At 33.4% G+C, this 15979-nt stretch overlaps 1 protein-coding gene across 5 annotated transcripts in view; it reads right to left on the bottom strand.

Annotated features, from left to right (window-relative positions):
• The window catches only part of ULK4 (unc-51 like kinase 4), a 214152-nt gene that overhangs the window by 177436 nt on the left and 20737 nt on the right, over positions 1 to 15979 (bottom strand). For all 5 annotated transcript variants that reach the window (XR_011679579.1, XM_071429586.1, XM_071429588.1 and 2 more), the window contains exons 16-18: positions 14522 to 14568; positions 13616 to 13694; positions 1405 to 1512 (exon numbers count right to left, since the gene is read on the bottom strand). Coding sequence is in view for 4 of the 5 variants with exons in the window: in XM_071429586.1 (XP_071285687.1) it covers positions 1405 to 1512; positions 13616 to 13694; positions 14522 to 14568 (234 nt within the window). In the remaining variant the exon portion in view is untranslated. The remainder of the gene's footprint in view (positions 1 to 1404; positions 1513 to 13615; positions 13695 to 14521; positions 14569 to 15979) is intronic.

The following is a 15979-nucleotide window of genomic DNA, read 5'->3' as shown; positions in this document are numbered from 1 at the left end:
ACTCTATTCATTTCTTAGTTATACAATAATGCAATGAATTAATATTTGTGTGTGTGTGTGTATATATAACCAACCTTGAAACATGACAGAGTTGCCACTTCCATGCAAGTTGTAATGCTTCAAACATTGTAAAATTCATACACAGAAAAATTTGTCAGGCCACATTTTCAGATGGAAAAAATCTGTGCAAATCATTCTGGTGTTATATAACGAGTGTTAACAGAATTGTTTAAACTATCAGAGTTTAGTTTCAAAATAAAATCAAGCCATGCAAAATATTCCTGCCAAATATAATTTTCAAGTTGGAGTTTTAAGTTCATTTGTTTGATGATAGCAGGTACAAATCTTTCCTCCTGAGGAAACTGAGCAAGTATTAAAACAAACTGTGACTGTGGGTGCATTTTTCAGAACATAATTTCACATTATAAGTTGTGACCATGTATTTGACAAATAATTTGGCAATTGTCCAACAAAAATAGGACAATGCTTGTTCTTCTGCAAAAACCAAGGCAACCACTACATCTTGTAGAACATGCAAAGGAGCTAGAGGATAAAGAAAATAAAACCTGGAAATTTAGCAGAAAGCCATTACTAAAGCCAGAGTAATGATTCATTTGCCACATTTGCTCCATTACCAACTGCCTTAAACTAGTTAAACTAATGTCTCAGCATTCAGAGCTATTAGATGATACTGATTATACAAAGGCTTCAGAGAAGCCAAGCTTAGACTTTTTCTGCTTGAAGACACTTTTGTTTCTCTTAAGTAAAAGAGTATTTTATTCTTAGAATAAGGAAAAAAAAATTTGTGATGGTTTAAAGGATCTGTCAACTCCAATTCTTAGTATTGACAGTATTTCTTTTCTACAAATAACCTCCAATTATTTTTAATGCAAACCTATTATTTTTAGGCTGACGGTTTAAATCAGTTTTAATCAGGAACAAACACAAGTCCATTTGAAGTTAGTCAGGATAATTTCATTTCCTTTCCCACTGTGCTGTGAATCCAACTATGCTACAGTAAGATTTAATATGGACTAGATACATAGATACATGAATATATTAATTTATTGATGTTATGGACTGTCCTCATACATCCTATTTAATCAACATTGCTAGCTTAGATCTTTGAACCCTTAGATCTGCCACTTGGAGGCCAGCAGTGTTTATGGTGGTTGATTAAATCCTTCTATGAAGTTAAAATTCTACACTTGAAGAATGCTGTTTAATTAATCTCAGATGAAGTAAATGATTACCATGTTTCTTAAAGTAGAATAAGGATTAGAGAAGACAGGACAAGAAACTGTTGACTATACAAATAACTAACTAATTTGATTTTTTGGTCTAGTTTTCCATGGCAAATTTTTTCACATTTGCCAAATTTGTAAGGATAACTTGCAGTCTTACCTTGCTGGCTATGAGGAAAAGCAGCTCCCCAAGTGCTGGTAGAAAGCATTGCTTCAATTTGCTGTTTCTGAAGTTCTCTCTGATTAGCTCAGTTAAAACTGTAATTGCCTAAATTAAAAAAAAAATCAATCAATAGATCAACTCATGTATTTTGTCAAGCAAAATGTACTGCTAAAAGGAAAAAGCTTTATCTCAAATGTCATCTTACTTTTGGACTCTTCACTTATGTTGAAGAGCCGTTTGCAAGGGATTTAGTAAGCATTGAAGGAAAGAAAAATAATTATTACAAAACATTACATATGCAATATGGAGAAAAATGCAATAAGGAATTAGTCAAGGTGAAAAATTATCAGCTATCTGTTCTTTCAGTTCCCTCAGGACAATAGAAATAGATCTGCCAGGAAAAGAAAAGCCTACTGCAGTTCCTGTGTTTCTGTCAGGAGATCTGGGAGTTCTCACCACCTCGTTACAAAAAGAACAAACAACAAGAAACCCCTAATGATGTCCTTTGTGTAGACATCATATCATAGCATAAGAACTATTTAAGTTTTGTCTTCTGATCTCTAAGTTTACAGGTGACTTAGTGTGTAAGAACTGGACATATAATTTTAGTTTTTTGTATTTCATGAACTTCTGTATGCAAAGCATTTATACATATACACGTGTGTGTCTACATAGATAGATAGATATGTTATTTATAAAGATGAGGTGGAAGGAAATTAGAAAATTTGATTCATCTTGTGCAGGTGACCTAGTAAGAAATCACTTTCCCATGCAAAAGTATTTGGCAGTAAAGGACTTTTTCTTCTTTGGAGCACCATGGAGTTTTTATCCTCAACTTCCCTTGTTTTACTTCACCTTCTGACCTTAGCAGCTTCATAACTCCAATCTTTGTACAGCAAAATCATATCAAAACTGGAAATGCAGTCTTCAAATCAAAGAAAAAAGATCTACTAAACAAACTTTGACCTTCTGCCCATTTTTTTAAAGTAGTGCTATGCTCATTAACTGGTTTTTTAAACTGCTTTCAGAGCATTTCTACAAATTTTATTCAGGAACTTTAATTAGCCTGCCATTCCAGAGAGAGCTTTACTTTCATATTTAAGAAACAAATGTATCAGTAGGTCTCAAAGATTCTAATATGTCAGCTTGAGAAAGTAGTAGTCAAGTTGATTCAAGTGCAATTCTGCACCAAATGATGAACACATAATGACAGCATTTTCACCTTTATTATATTTCCTTTCTGCAGCTATGCAGAATTACTCTTCCTTTTGTGATGAAATGTATTTTGAGAACTACTTTGACTGTGAAACAAATACTATCAAAAGTACCTTGTCAATGTGGTATAAACAGAGATTACACATAGCCATTAACATCCCTCAACTTCACCCCTTTAGACTGAGGGTGAACCCACCATGACATAGTATTTACACAAAATTGATGAACTATATGATAACACAAGCTGCGGACATATTTCTAGCTAGGCTCTATCTAAGGACATCAAATCATCATGACACCTAATTACACTTGTTCATTTGCAGGCAGAACTTGAAGAAAACACAAATCAATTTGTACATCTGCTGTACAAATCAAGGCAGGATCAAGGCAGTCTACTCAAAATTATCAGTTTTAATGGTAAATCTCAACCAGCCGATAACCCTATATCAATGCAAAAATTGGTTTGCACCTGCAATATTTGTTTTCTCAATGCATGGTTAATATATTTGAAAAATTTGATGACATTATCTAAATACATTTATGTGTGCAGTCCTACAATCCTCTAAAAACTATATTCTATTAAATAGAACCATGAATTAAGATTTATGTGTAGTAAATTATATATTCACTCTATTCACTTGTACTAAGTTCTGTTTGGCTGCCTTACCGCTCAATCAAAATTAAACAAAAGAGTCATTAACATTAAATATACTGGGTAGATTATCCATCTTGTGTTTTGGGTTTTTTTGTTTGTTCGTCATTAAAATTAAGAATTCAAGATTTAAAATGAATGAAGATTAACTCCAAGAACAATATTTCATATTGGGGAACAGAAATTGTTTTTCACTCTCCCTCTCCTTCAAGATTCTAGGACAAGTTATTTTTATTCTGAAGAGATTCTAATTATTATTTTTATGCTAAAGTGATAAGAAAAGGAAGTAGTCATAATCCAATTCCTACTCTTTCCTCAAATATGACTGGAAAAAAGGTAAAACTGAGTAAACAAAATTCAAATTAAAAAGTAATTTCCCTTCTTGAACACTAAAAAATAATTGCCAAAAATGTAGTCAACACTGCATAAATTCAAGTTTTTATTTGAAGAAAACCTTTTATTAAACAAGAGGGAAGATACGTCTGAAGAAATCTGAGCTGTTAGTGACTGACTTGTGCTAAAATTCTTACATCTTTGACACAAGTTGTATGAAATCCTATTGTTCTAATCTTCATATATTTCTCCATTAAGTGTTAATTTTGGTAATTGTAAGAAGATCCATAAGAATTAAGTACTATAGCAGAAGACACTGAACATGAAATAGTCACCACACATTACAGACAACACTCATAATCTCTTATGTACAAGTCTTTATTTACCACACTCAAATAATGGCCTCATTTTCTCTAGAGAGCACACAGAGTACAGAATTGCCCTGTGATTTCCCTCCCTTCGCTGAACACAATTAAATAATCAAATATTTTACAAGTGCAGGACATGGGGTTCACTGACTATGTCACACACTGAACTGGCAGAGTGTCTGTGCCAATAACCTATTTAAGATCTTCTTGTGTCCTCTGCAATGGAAGCTATGGAACAGGAAGCTGTGATTCATTGTCTGTATTATAAGCACATTTATGCAGAAATACAAATATTTTTATAAAATAAATTTAATGTTATATAATCTAAAGTGTTCATAATTTCACATTTTAAATTACCTAAAATTAGGAAGACAAACTATTTCCTGCTCTTGACAGGACATTTCTAATCTTGAAAAGACTGATTTGCACAAGATTTAAAATATTCTTTCATCCTTTCATAAGGAAAACTATAAGTCTTGAAAAAAAAAATCTGCTTGGACACTTTGATTCAATATTAAAGGGTGATATAAGTTTTAGGTAAAGAAAGTACCAAAGTTTGTGCAGGAAAGTGCACAACAGAAAAATCAGATTTATTTTAACTATGGACCGACAAAGTCTCCTTCTTACCTAGAGTACATGCTTTTTCTTTTCAACCTGCCTATATTTTCCCTTTCACAGAAGTAAAAAGTAATGAACTGTAAGTCCTACGCTGTCTATTAAAAGCATCTTAAATTTAATAAATTACCTACACCTTTTACCCTAGCTGTCAAACTGAGTAGATATAGTATAGTCATAAAAAGAAAAGAAAGAAGAAAATGTCATATCTGGACAGTCATTGCCTTAATTTACAACAATAGTGTGTGGAATTGATCTATTACCTGTGGCAGATTCTCAATCTATTTCAAGCTGTATCCAGAAGGTTCCCTGCTGTTTTGAGAGTCCAGAAGTGAAAATTACAGCATATTCAAAAAAGAAGGTATTTTATACCCTAAGTAGTACAGTGGCAATGTACAGATTTCCAACATTTCTACATCTTTGATCTATTAATATGATTGTCTGCAAGTATTAGTGGAAATTAAAATATCTCCGTAATTCTGCAAACCCTTACAGTGTTAAAAGCTGTCTATGTCTCAAGCATAATGGAAATTTTAGCTCATTTTCTTGTGAGTACACACGCATAATGTAATGTGGGCAAATAATGGCAAAGCAATCCGACTTTCCTCTGAGAAAAGCACCCTCACCAGGATGAGAAAGTATGCCATGGTTTTAGTGCCACTAACCAGAATAGAATCTAGAGTAGTATTCAAGCACTCATCTTTAAAAGGGTATATGAAAAAAACCAAAACCTCCCAGCTTTCTCGGAACATCTTGACTCAAACTAGGTCATGAAGTAAGGAGGACTGAAGAGAAATCTGACTGCCAGACTATGGATGTGGCATTAATGCTGTCCAGAATGTAGGGAGAAAAGAACACCCAAAACAAACAAACCCCCCAAAACCAACATATTGCAACTCCTCTAGGTAAAAATAGAAGACAGAAGTGTAACATTTTTCCAGGTGGATACAATGCAAATTTGACTCATTATAAAAACTCTTATCTTTTCAATTATTCTGTAACTGCTGGAGGAAGAGGTCTTAGTAGATGAGTAGTCAAATCAGATGTCATTAACTCAAAAGGAGATTCAGCTTGCTTTGGAATCAATTCAAGGTCCCAAAGGGATAAAATCAGAAACAAATAGAAGCAATTAACTTATAAATCAGGTACATTTACTAACAAATCAAAAACAGACATAAAAGTACTTTTAACAAGCTTTGGAGTTTGTTTGTCTGGGTGCTGGATTTTATTTTCAAGGAAAAAAAATGTTATTACTTCTCCCAGTCTGTCAAGACAGTCATATGAGCACATGAGCTCAGTAGCAGATGTTCATGAATACATCTGATTTCTACCCCAGCCCTTAAGTTTGAAGCTTTTTAATCACAGGAAGGACCAGATAAAAATATTTGCCTCTAACAGCAAGAGATTCTGTTTTCATTTTCGTCCAAGGCAAGCAAAGAAAATGATTGCTTAGGAGCCCAAAAAGCAAAGATTCCTCCCTTCAAAACACGTCAGTGGCAACCAACTGAAGCTGGTTTACATCTAAAAATGCAAACTAAAATTGGAAATCAGTCCCCACAGAATAAGGGTTAGCAGGACCATCCAAGGAAGTGCTATTTTTCTTTTTTTTTCTCTTCTCTTCCTTGCTTTTACGCTATTCATAAATTGATTTGAAGTTACTCTAAGTCATCTTCTTCCAAGCAGTAGGCCTTTTAATCCCCTTTTTAGAAGCCTTGCTGATGACCCTCAAAGACAAACGCCCATTGATAAAATATACATGTAGAATATTTTAGATTTATTATTTCTGCATAGAATATCTCATATTTAAAAAAAATTAGAGGGAATTTCCCACTAATTTTCTTTGAAATTAGCTCCCTTTGAGCACTGCAAATTATTTCATTCTGCTCAGTGAAGATGCAAACTGGACAAAACAACAATTCTTCTCTAAAGAATTCTTTCTTAAAAGTGTTTCAGACTAAAATAACTTTTTTCCCCCCAGATGATGGCTAAAAGGTCTTAGAAGAAAAGCTAGGACTACAACTCATATACGAGTGATCTTGCCTAACAATGGGCCTGGCTTGAGTGTCTTTTAATGCAGTAATCAGAAGGCAGAAGGAAATTAGGCTTTTCAGCCACTACCAGTGTGCAATTTCTATCACAAAAACATGCTGTAGCCTAATAGTGTCAATCAAGCAAATGCTTTAGAGGAAAAGGCTGGATTATTTTCTTTGGTTCCTAGCCTATGATAGGATCAATTCACAAGTGCAAGACAAACGGAGGTGGAAGAAGGGCTCTCTTTCAGTTTAATTCTTTAAGAAATGCACTTTGTTGTAAGAACTAAATAGTTCAGTGTGCAAATTGTACAACAACATCCATAGACCCAAAGTTGCTTGGTGTAAAAGAAAATTAAGGTACCAAAAATATATTAAAACCAAATTCTCAGCTATATTTTATAAAAAAATCTAATTAAAAAAAAAAGAATTTACAGTATGCCACAAAGAATTGCAATATTGTATGATGCAGCTTTGCAAATATCACATAAACAATATCAGAATAATGTCAGGAAATACTTAAGGCCTTACACAGATACGTGTCTTCCAAAGCTAATGGAAAAAATAATTTGTTTCATGTCAAGAAGCTTAGGCACAAAATTTTTTTCCATGTAGTCTCTCTTGCTCATGAACAGAATGACAACTGCACATTTCTGTTGTTGTTCTATTTCTGCAGTCCCATACTGTTGTTATCAGACTTCTAAAGTCCATACCTCCTTGGCGTATTCTCATGGCTGCAGATCTTCACAGCACAGACTCCTTCTTCTGCATGTTGTTCTTTCTTAGTTCAGGGCTCCTTCAAAGCTCTCCCTGACTGGCTAACTCACCCCCTTTTATCCCAGTTATCTTCATTCGTCACAGCTGCAGCCCATCAAGGACAACCAGGACCTCCGGGGGCAAAGCCTATGTACAGATATTCAAGTACAATACATGCATTTTGCTAGGACTCAAAGGCCACCTCTACTATACGTTTCTTTTTCTGTTTGTATTTGATGCTTCTGCTGACACTGTAGCAGTGTACAGAAAGCAAATATTTCATGCCTTCCACAGGAAAAAAATGTTCCTGCTAAGTTATTTTAACTACAGAAACTCTATTCCATCTAGTTCACCCAGCCTTTCACACCCCAAATGTATCATCAGTGTATATGACAAATATGACATATATATATATATAACTTCCAGAGACATAAATATCTTTTGCTGAAGGAAAGGGTCCTAGAGGCACAGGTCATCATCCCAAAAAATAACAGAATTGTAGAAAAAACTAAAAACAACACAGCAGTTTTATTGTCGTAAGAATTAAACTGAAAATAACTACAAACATATCTACTGGCAGCACCACTGATATAATTTTAATGGAAAAATGTACTATTTCACCCATCAAAGAAAATAGAGTAAATTTAATGGACTATTGAAACAGTGTCAATTAAATATCTTTTAGAATGGCAGAGTCTTTGCTTCAGTCAGGCAATTTAATTAAGAAAATTGCAAAAAGTGATTTAATCCTGCAGTAAGCAATGTATGTTTTCTCCTTCCTAGGTGAAAATTTCCTTGTTTTCTACTACCAGCCTGCTTTGGACTTCAAATATAAAGCAAGCGCAATTAATTGGATTGATAAAAATATTTTTTTGAGAGAAGAAAAAGAAGGATCTTCAGTTATGACAAAAGGTCTTAGTATTTTCTCCAATAATCCAGAATTGCCATGCTTGATATATTCACTGTTAATTTAATTATATTTCCATTTTATATTTATTAATTCAGAAGGACTTTTCTCAAACACACCATGAGTTTCTGTTAATTTACCTGATAAATGTCAATTTCTCATTTGTTTTCCTTCCACGTGCCCCAGGCAAGTATGCAAGTTATAATTCAATGAACCAGGTTGTTGAAAATAAATTGCATAAATTTATTGTATAGGTTGAAAGTTTACTAGAAGTCACTAAAAACTTAAATGGAACCCCTCTCACTGTTATGAAAGTTTTAAGTGACAGTCCTGATCATGTCAGAAAGATAACTGCAAAGTTTTAATCAAGTCACAAAATATGTGTGTATATGAACATGTGTAAAGTCTCACACACATTGTCCTACAGATTTTATCTCCTGACTACGGATTTTTTTAATTCCGGTGGGTTTTGTTCCGTGTTGGTTTTTTTTCCATGTAAGACATATCAGATCAAAACAAGGAAAGGGCCCTTGGAGAAAACAAGGATACACTAAAATTATAATAATATTTGAGAATAATTATAAGGTCATTTTACAATAAAACAACATTAAAACTAAATAGGAACAAATGGCCGAATCAAACCATTTTTATTTGAAATCACTATAATATGAGCAGACACGACAGGCCTAGAAACAGGAGTTATCAGAGAGGTAAGCTAGGAAATGGACTTAAAATTGGCATTCTGTAAGAATCTGAACGACAACAAACTGTAGACCTTGAGCAATGTAGACACAATGAGCTGGCTAGAATATATATGAGAGTTACAGGTCATAAAACTACACCTGTAACCATACAGCTGCTTTCCAGCTGTGGAAAACAACCACTCAATTGTACTTTAATAAAAAGTCAGAAATTAAAAGGCTCAAATTATATGGAGTTTCAGTTCAGATGAAAACAGAAATCTGGATATTTCACCACTTTGACAAAGGAATCAAAGCTCAGCATTATGGAGATATTCTGATATGCTGTCATCCTTCATGGGCTATGCAATTTATTAATTTGTCCGTGAAATACATTAAACCAAAGGCTTTGCAAAGAAGCTTGCAGCGTGAAGGCTGCACCAGGTTCTCTGAACCCTTTAAATACTCAGTAGAGCAGTGGATTGAGGTCTGTTAAAAAACAGGCACAACTGCCTAGGCCATAGGGTGACATTGATATTCCCATTTAGCAAATTTGAGAAAGGTAAGGAAAAGGACTAGATTTTGCCACCAGAAAGGCCAGACAAAGAACAACTCTAGGGTCGTGTCCTTCCAGACAGAGAAGGACACTGCTCCCTGACATGGAGGCAAACTGTTAAGTTGCTGTACCATCTCTCAGTAAAATAATAGACTGAGTCTGAAATGTCACATCAGAGTGGCTGCATCCTAGGTGGCAGAGGGCCAGTATATTCACAGAAAAAAAAGGACAATAGCTTCTGTTAATAAATACACCAAATTAGATATACATCAAAACAAGCCTTCTGAACTATGGAAGAATTTTTTTCCTGTAAGATGAAGAACAGAATCCTAAAAAGAATGGGTTTTTTTCACTGAATTTTAATAACCAGTTTCAAAATCTAAATACAAGAATAAAACTTTAAAGTTCAGGTGTTTTCCTAAGATAACTAGCAATAAATAAGAGGAAATTATGTTTCAGATTTATAAAGGGCAATTCTATGGGGGAAAAATTATATTAAGTCAGGAAAAAACATATGACCTATTAAAATCTTTTATTGCAGCTGCACAATAGAAGAAATTGCACATAAAATGTCTTCATCTGCAGTTATACAAGAGATCAATTCCCCTACTGTATTCTAAGAACAGTTTCATTTTTTCTAATCAATGCAATATACTTCTTAAAAATACTTAAATGGAAATAGATCAACTGCAATTGAATTTACAGATATAAATATTCATTTATTCTAATTTTTTCTAATATGACCTATATACTCGAATACATCAGCAGAATAAAGATAGAACACAGTTCCCTGCTTCGCTAGTCTGTAAAACAGTAGTTTACTTGCATTTTATTTTGTGTTTTAGTGACCTCTGGTGGTTATATTCAAAGGAAACTGCTGTTCCCTGCTTGCTTGAAAAAAAAAAAATTAAAAAATTTTAAAACCCCAAAACATTAATTTTTCAAAGACAAACAAATTAAAGGCTTTTTGCGTGTATTATGTGAAAGTTTACTTTAGCCTGTAAAGTCTTCTTTTCTTTCCTAAAGTTTTTCTGCCTCTTTAGGGATTAATGCTACTACTATTTATAATACCATTTTAACAACAACAACAACAACAACAAAAATGTAATGTTACTGATTCAAGCTCAAGGATAGAGGAACTATCCTTAAATAAATGTCTAAGTGGGTAGAAGGCAGTAGGGGGTGGAAATAAAGAGTTAGCTTTTTAATATGTAAGGGCCAGCACTGGCAACCTGCACAAGTCTCTACCAGGTTCTGTGCTGCTTTGAAAGTACAAAAGAAATCACAAGTGATGACTGTATAATGAGGTAACAAAAAAAAAAAAACTGCAAAGGGGCCATGACTGAGTGATAACAACCGGAAAGAAAGCTTGATGTAAATAGCACACTACACATATGGGGCAAAAATGATTCCAGAATCATATGTTCACAAGCTCTCAATTGACTTTTCACACTTGGGAACAAATTTAGGAGCTAAAGGAGATTACTTCTGTTTAACAGGTCAAAAAATCAGTTATCAAATCAAATTAGGAAATACTAGGAATGGAAGAGGAAGGAAAACACAAAAAATCCTACCAAGAGACAGATCTCCTATATCTTCAGACTGTAAGACCTGGATCACAGAGTGTCATTTTAGATTATGTTGTTCAGCTCAAGACACTTGATTCTGACATTTCCTAAATCCCAACAGCCACGAATAAACTTCACTTGGAGCATCAGATGGTTCATATGAGAGGATAAATTATACCATTATATTTAATTCTGTATATAATGCTGATAACATGTTTTGCTTTGCGGTGGGGTCTTTTAAGCATCATACAACATAAAACAGCTGACGGTTAACAAGAATGTTCAACCAACTCACAGATTCCTCTGAAGGGAGCAGAGAGGAATACATCCCTAGGTGAGAAATTCATAAATGACTCCTTCCTATTTTTCCTATAAATTAACTACTGAATTTTGTGTACTGCCTACAGTTATTTGATTTTACATTATATATGCACAAATAAATTTGAACACATGAAAATATTAGAATTCAATGGCTTTTTTCCTCATTCTAATTTTTTGTAAGCACTAAAATATTTTTTAGTTCAGAGATATTACTTTGAGAGAAAAAAAATTTGGAATGAATGTCATTAAATAAAGCACAGTAGATGCATTTTTAACTCAGACCTGTTAATTTTTAAAAAATTCCTTATTTTCTCAATGAATGTATATAAAAACTAATTTTAATTAACATAAGAATGGGGCCAGAAAGTTACTTTTTCATTCTAGTCCTTCAGTTTAAATGTCACTGGTCTTGGGCTTAACTTGGTTCCTGACATATATGAATACTTCTAAAAATGCTAAATTCCATTTGTGAATGACTCGTATGTTCAAATAAAAAAAAGCACTGGAAACATTTTGAGCAAAATAATATTACAGGTCAATGCATAACTGTGGCAGCAGCTCTCTGACCACAGAGAGAAATGCACAACTTTCCTAGGCATTGTCCTGGGAAAGGCTGTGAGAAGATCAGAGAAAAGAATGATAAACAATTCTTATCTTCACTTGCTGCACCTGTTGTTGTGAACATGTGGAATGTGTTATGGAGATTTGTTTACCAAAGGGTGGTTTCTTAATTGGCCAATGGTGATGGTGTTTAGATGGAAGGACCAATTGGGTCCACCTGTATGGTGACGGTAAGGGCGATGGGTTCCTTAATAAGTATAGAATAACAAAGTGATTGATCAGCCTGCTGAGAATCATGGAGTCAATGCTAATTATTACCCAGCTGGGGGCCTGCAGCAACATATAACTACTCCTGTCTATTGCTTTTAAACACAAATGCTGACTCGGATATGTGTTTACTGATGTAAACAAGGAAGCGAGGGAAATATGTTTAGCTACTGCTAAACATATTACTGCTAAGCACCTGAACAAACACCTGAAGCCAAAAGCCATATGGGCATCTCAAAATTACTTTTGAGTATTTTAACTTTAAGAAGTTAAATACCAGAAAAAAGTCTGCCATGTAAAAGAGCACACTTAAATTGTGACCTGGAATTCAATTGCTGTGAAACTATCAGTATTGAAAGACTTTTACTAAACTTCAGTGACTGTAACTATAAGTACGTTTGCCCCACTTTGGAACTCCACAAAACAAACAGCAAACATTAGACAACAACAATAGTGTTTTGAGTTCAGTTTTCACTACAGAATGGCAACGTTAATGGCAACATAGCAAGATATTCACAATAATCTCTAATATTCATTAAGAAGAAACCAGAGGTACCTAAACCAGCAAAAACTTCCTTAGCTGCATTTCCAAATAGTCAGGTATTAACCACTAATTGTATTTTCCTACACCAGATCTGCACAGCACGCAGGCCTATTTACAGCTTGTGTTTAGCAGTTGGGTCTTACACTCAAACATCCACTAAACTGAAGTTCTGGCTTTACCTCATGAAGAAGAAATTATGTCACTCTCACACTTGAAACAGACATTAAATAGCACATTCTGTCAAGATTTCACAATTTATGTGCATGTGTCACATGCAAGAAAAGGACAATAAGACAATCTAATCAGTCTCCTGTTTAAGTCAACTACTGACCATGTATAATACCAAACAAGAACTAAAAATGCTTTTCTTCTCCAAAGAAAATTACTTCCCCTTCATTACACACATTCTTCAAGAACTGTAAGAAACCTCAAATTAGTCCCATCTCAATAAATTCTTTTTTGAAAAAAATTCTCTAAGAATCAGTTGTACTATTTTATACTAATTACAATAATTACATTTCAGGATAGCCAAATGTGTCAAAGTTTCTTCTTCCACATGCACAAAAGTATGACTGTGACTACTTGACTTTATGAAAAGGAGGGAAAAATGCTAGTTTTATCATTGGTGGCCACAGGTTAGTAAAGATCAGAGCTACAACTACATAGAATAAGCTCATAAATTTATACATTTAATTAATTGATTATATTACGCTTTACATATATGAGTTAAAAATAAAGCAAGGGTCGAAAAAAAAAATACTGTGAAAGCTTCTGACATAAAGAGAAAAAAAAAGCCCTGCTGGAAAAAAAAAAAAAAGAAAGAAAGGAAAGTTACCTCAGAAACAGGTACATTTTCTTCAAGTTCAGATGTGTGTAATGCCAGTAAACCAATCACTCGAGCAATGTTAGCACGTCTGTGTATCAAATAAATATTTTGTAGGTGCAGGAAATATATTTACAAAGTACTACAAAAACAATTATATCTTGTTTATAGTCTACACAGGTTGCTAAGGGCAGAAAAATTTGACATCTTATTTACTGCTCAGATTTTCTTCTTATTTCTCTTTTCTTTGTATCAACAAGTTATTCCAGCCCAATTTAGCAGTAATTATATGCATACAGACATGTCTTTCCTCTAGCTCTGAAGTGTGAAAGTTCTTTAGTTTGTTAGGATTACTAATAGTCATGCTCATGTTCAGTTTTTATATAATACAGAAAACTCCTACAGATAATTTAGACTTTTCAGGATAGCTGACAAAAGAGAAATTAAATCTGTATCAGCAAATCAGTTTTTAATGGTTCATTAAAAGAAAAGATTGGAATAATAAAATCAACTTTTATGAAAGAAACAGCAGAGGGCACTATCACATTGAACTATTCCTGACAGGTTTGGGGGCAAGGGGGGGGGTGGGGGGAAGAGAGTTGCCATTATAGTTATTTTACTGTATTGTGGCATGGAGTTATTTTATTTTGTGATTTTAACTAACTCTACTTGATGCACTAACTTTTACATTATCTACATAAAATTTTAGAGTTTTTCTATAATCTTTGGTCCTCTAGAATTAGCATATTAATTCAATGCTGAAAAAATTCCATTTTATATCATCATACTCCCAGTCAGATACCACAGCAGTCTGACAGGCTAAAAAACTCTTCAAATAACCTGTTAACATATATCTTTAATAAAATTCAGCAACAATTCTGTATTTGAAAATATTAATTTAAAATAGTTGTTACTTACACATCCCAGTTGGCAGCTGCACGCAACTGCTGTATCAATATAGGAAACTATAGTTTAAAGAAGACCAATAAACATCAGTGAATTTCAATGATATGATAGTTCCAAATGATAAACAAGAAATCAAAAGATCAGTAATTTCATAAAAATGTATCTGGATAACATTTGCTAAGAGAATTATCACAGACAAATACTGCAGATACTGTGCACTGATTAAAGAAATAAAAAGCCTAAATGGAAAAATATGAATATTTTTTGCCTTAAAGTAAACTACTATATTTTTGCCTTAAAGTAAACTACTAAACATATATCTGAATGTAAGAATTTTTTTTCATTCTGAATAACACTATTTAGAGAAAAAAGGTCTGACTCTTTCACCTACAAGCGCAGAGATAATCATATAGTATTATAAAACAAGTATTTAATGATTTTGTGAGTCTCTATCAAAATAGTTGGCAGATACCAGAATAATGAATGTTAACATATATAATCAGCCATTTAAGAATCAAACTGCATAATTACTAACTAATTTCTAAAACATTCTGTTAATTGGCTATTCAGTTACTGGATTATTGTTCCCCCTGCTCCAAATTCTCCAGTGATAATAGAATACATCTTCCAGCAATTCTGTTTCTGGTTTTCACAAGAATGTTATGGCATAAGACCTATCACTGCTTCCAACCTAAATGCTCTTCATCCAGTTTTTTGGTAGTGCAATTTTGCCTTTAGTATCTTACATCCAACAATAACAGATTTCACCTTTTAACTTAGGTACCTTATTACAAATGTAGGAGAGCAAAGTAATTTACTTCGTATTAAATAAAATGAAAAGTGCTCATCTTAGGATAGCTTCTGTAATATCTTTACATAAGAGGGTGGAAAATAAGTCTCTTTCTCTTCTGCACATGCAAGACTTGAAGAAATATGTTAAATGACCATAGAGCGTACTAATAAAACTGTTTGTCTGGTAGAAAATGGTTTTTGAAACGTGAAATCCCAAAACAGATTCATCAGAGAGCATGGTCATTCTATGAAGGCCTGTTTACTGAAACTTTTACTGCCTGTTCTTTAGAAAGCTTTTTTGCTATTCTTTATGGATATATGACCAAATAAAATTAATTTAGTAATTCATACATGAACTCTTTACAGTACCATCTGCACTTAATGATTTACAAAGACTAACTTTTCATCATGAATTATTTTACATTCTTTGTAAAGGTTAATTTTTACCCCAACATTTTCCCTAACACAACAAAACTATATGTAAATACATTTGAAATCTAAGACAATGAATTAGTTTTACTCAGCCCTTTTAAAAAACCTAACATGGAATTTAATATTTTTTGTTGGTTTTTTACTTTATCAACATCATATTTTTTCCAGTAGACCATTGATTTTTTCAAGTAAAACCAAAAGCAGCTAATTTTTGATACAATGGCAAATATGTAAACCATGTTGATT

This window comes from Agelaius tricolor, unplaced genomic scaffold (assembly GCF_023055355.1).
Source record: "Agelaius tricolor isolate 1412-34295 unplaced genomic scaffold, bAgeTri1.0.p SCAF_6, whole genome shotgun sequence".
Taxonomy (NCBI): Eukaryota; Metazoa; Chordata; class Aves; order Passeriformes; family Icteridae; genus Agelaius; species Agelaius tricolor.
Note: the sequence above shows the minus strand (reverse complement) of the source record. Positions and strands in the feature narration are given on the sequence as shown.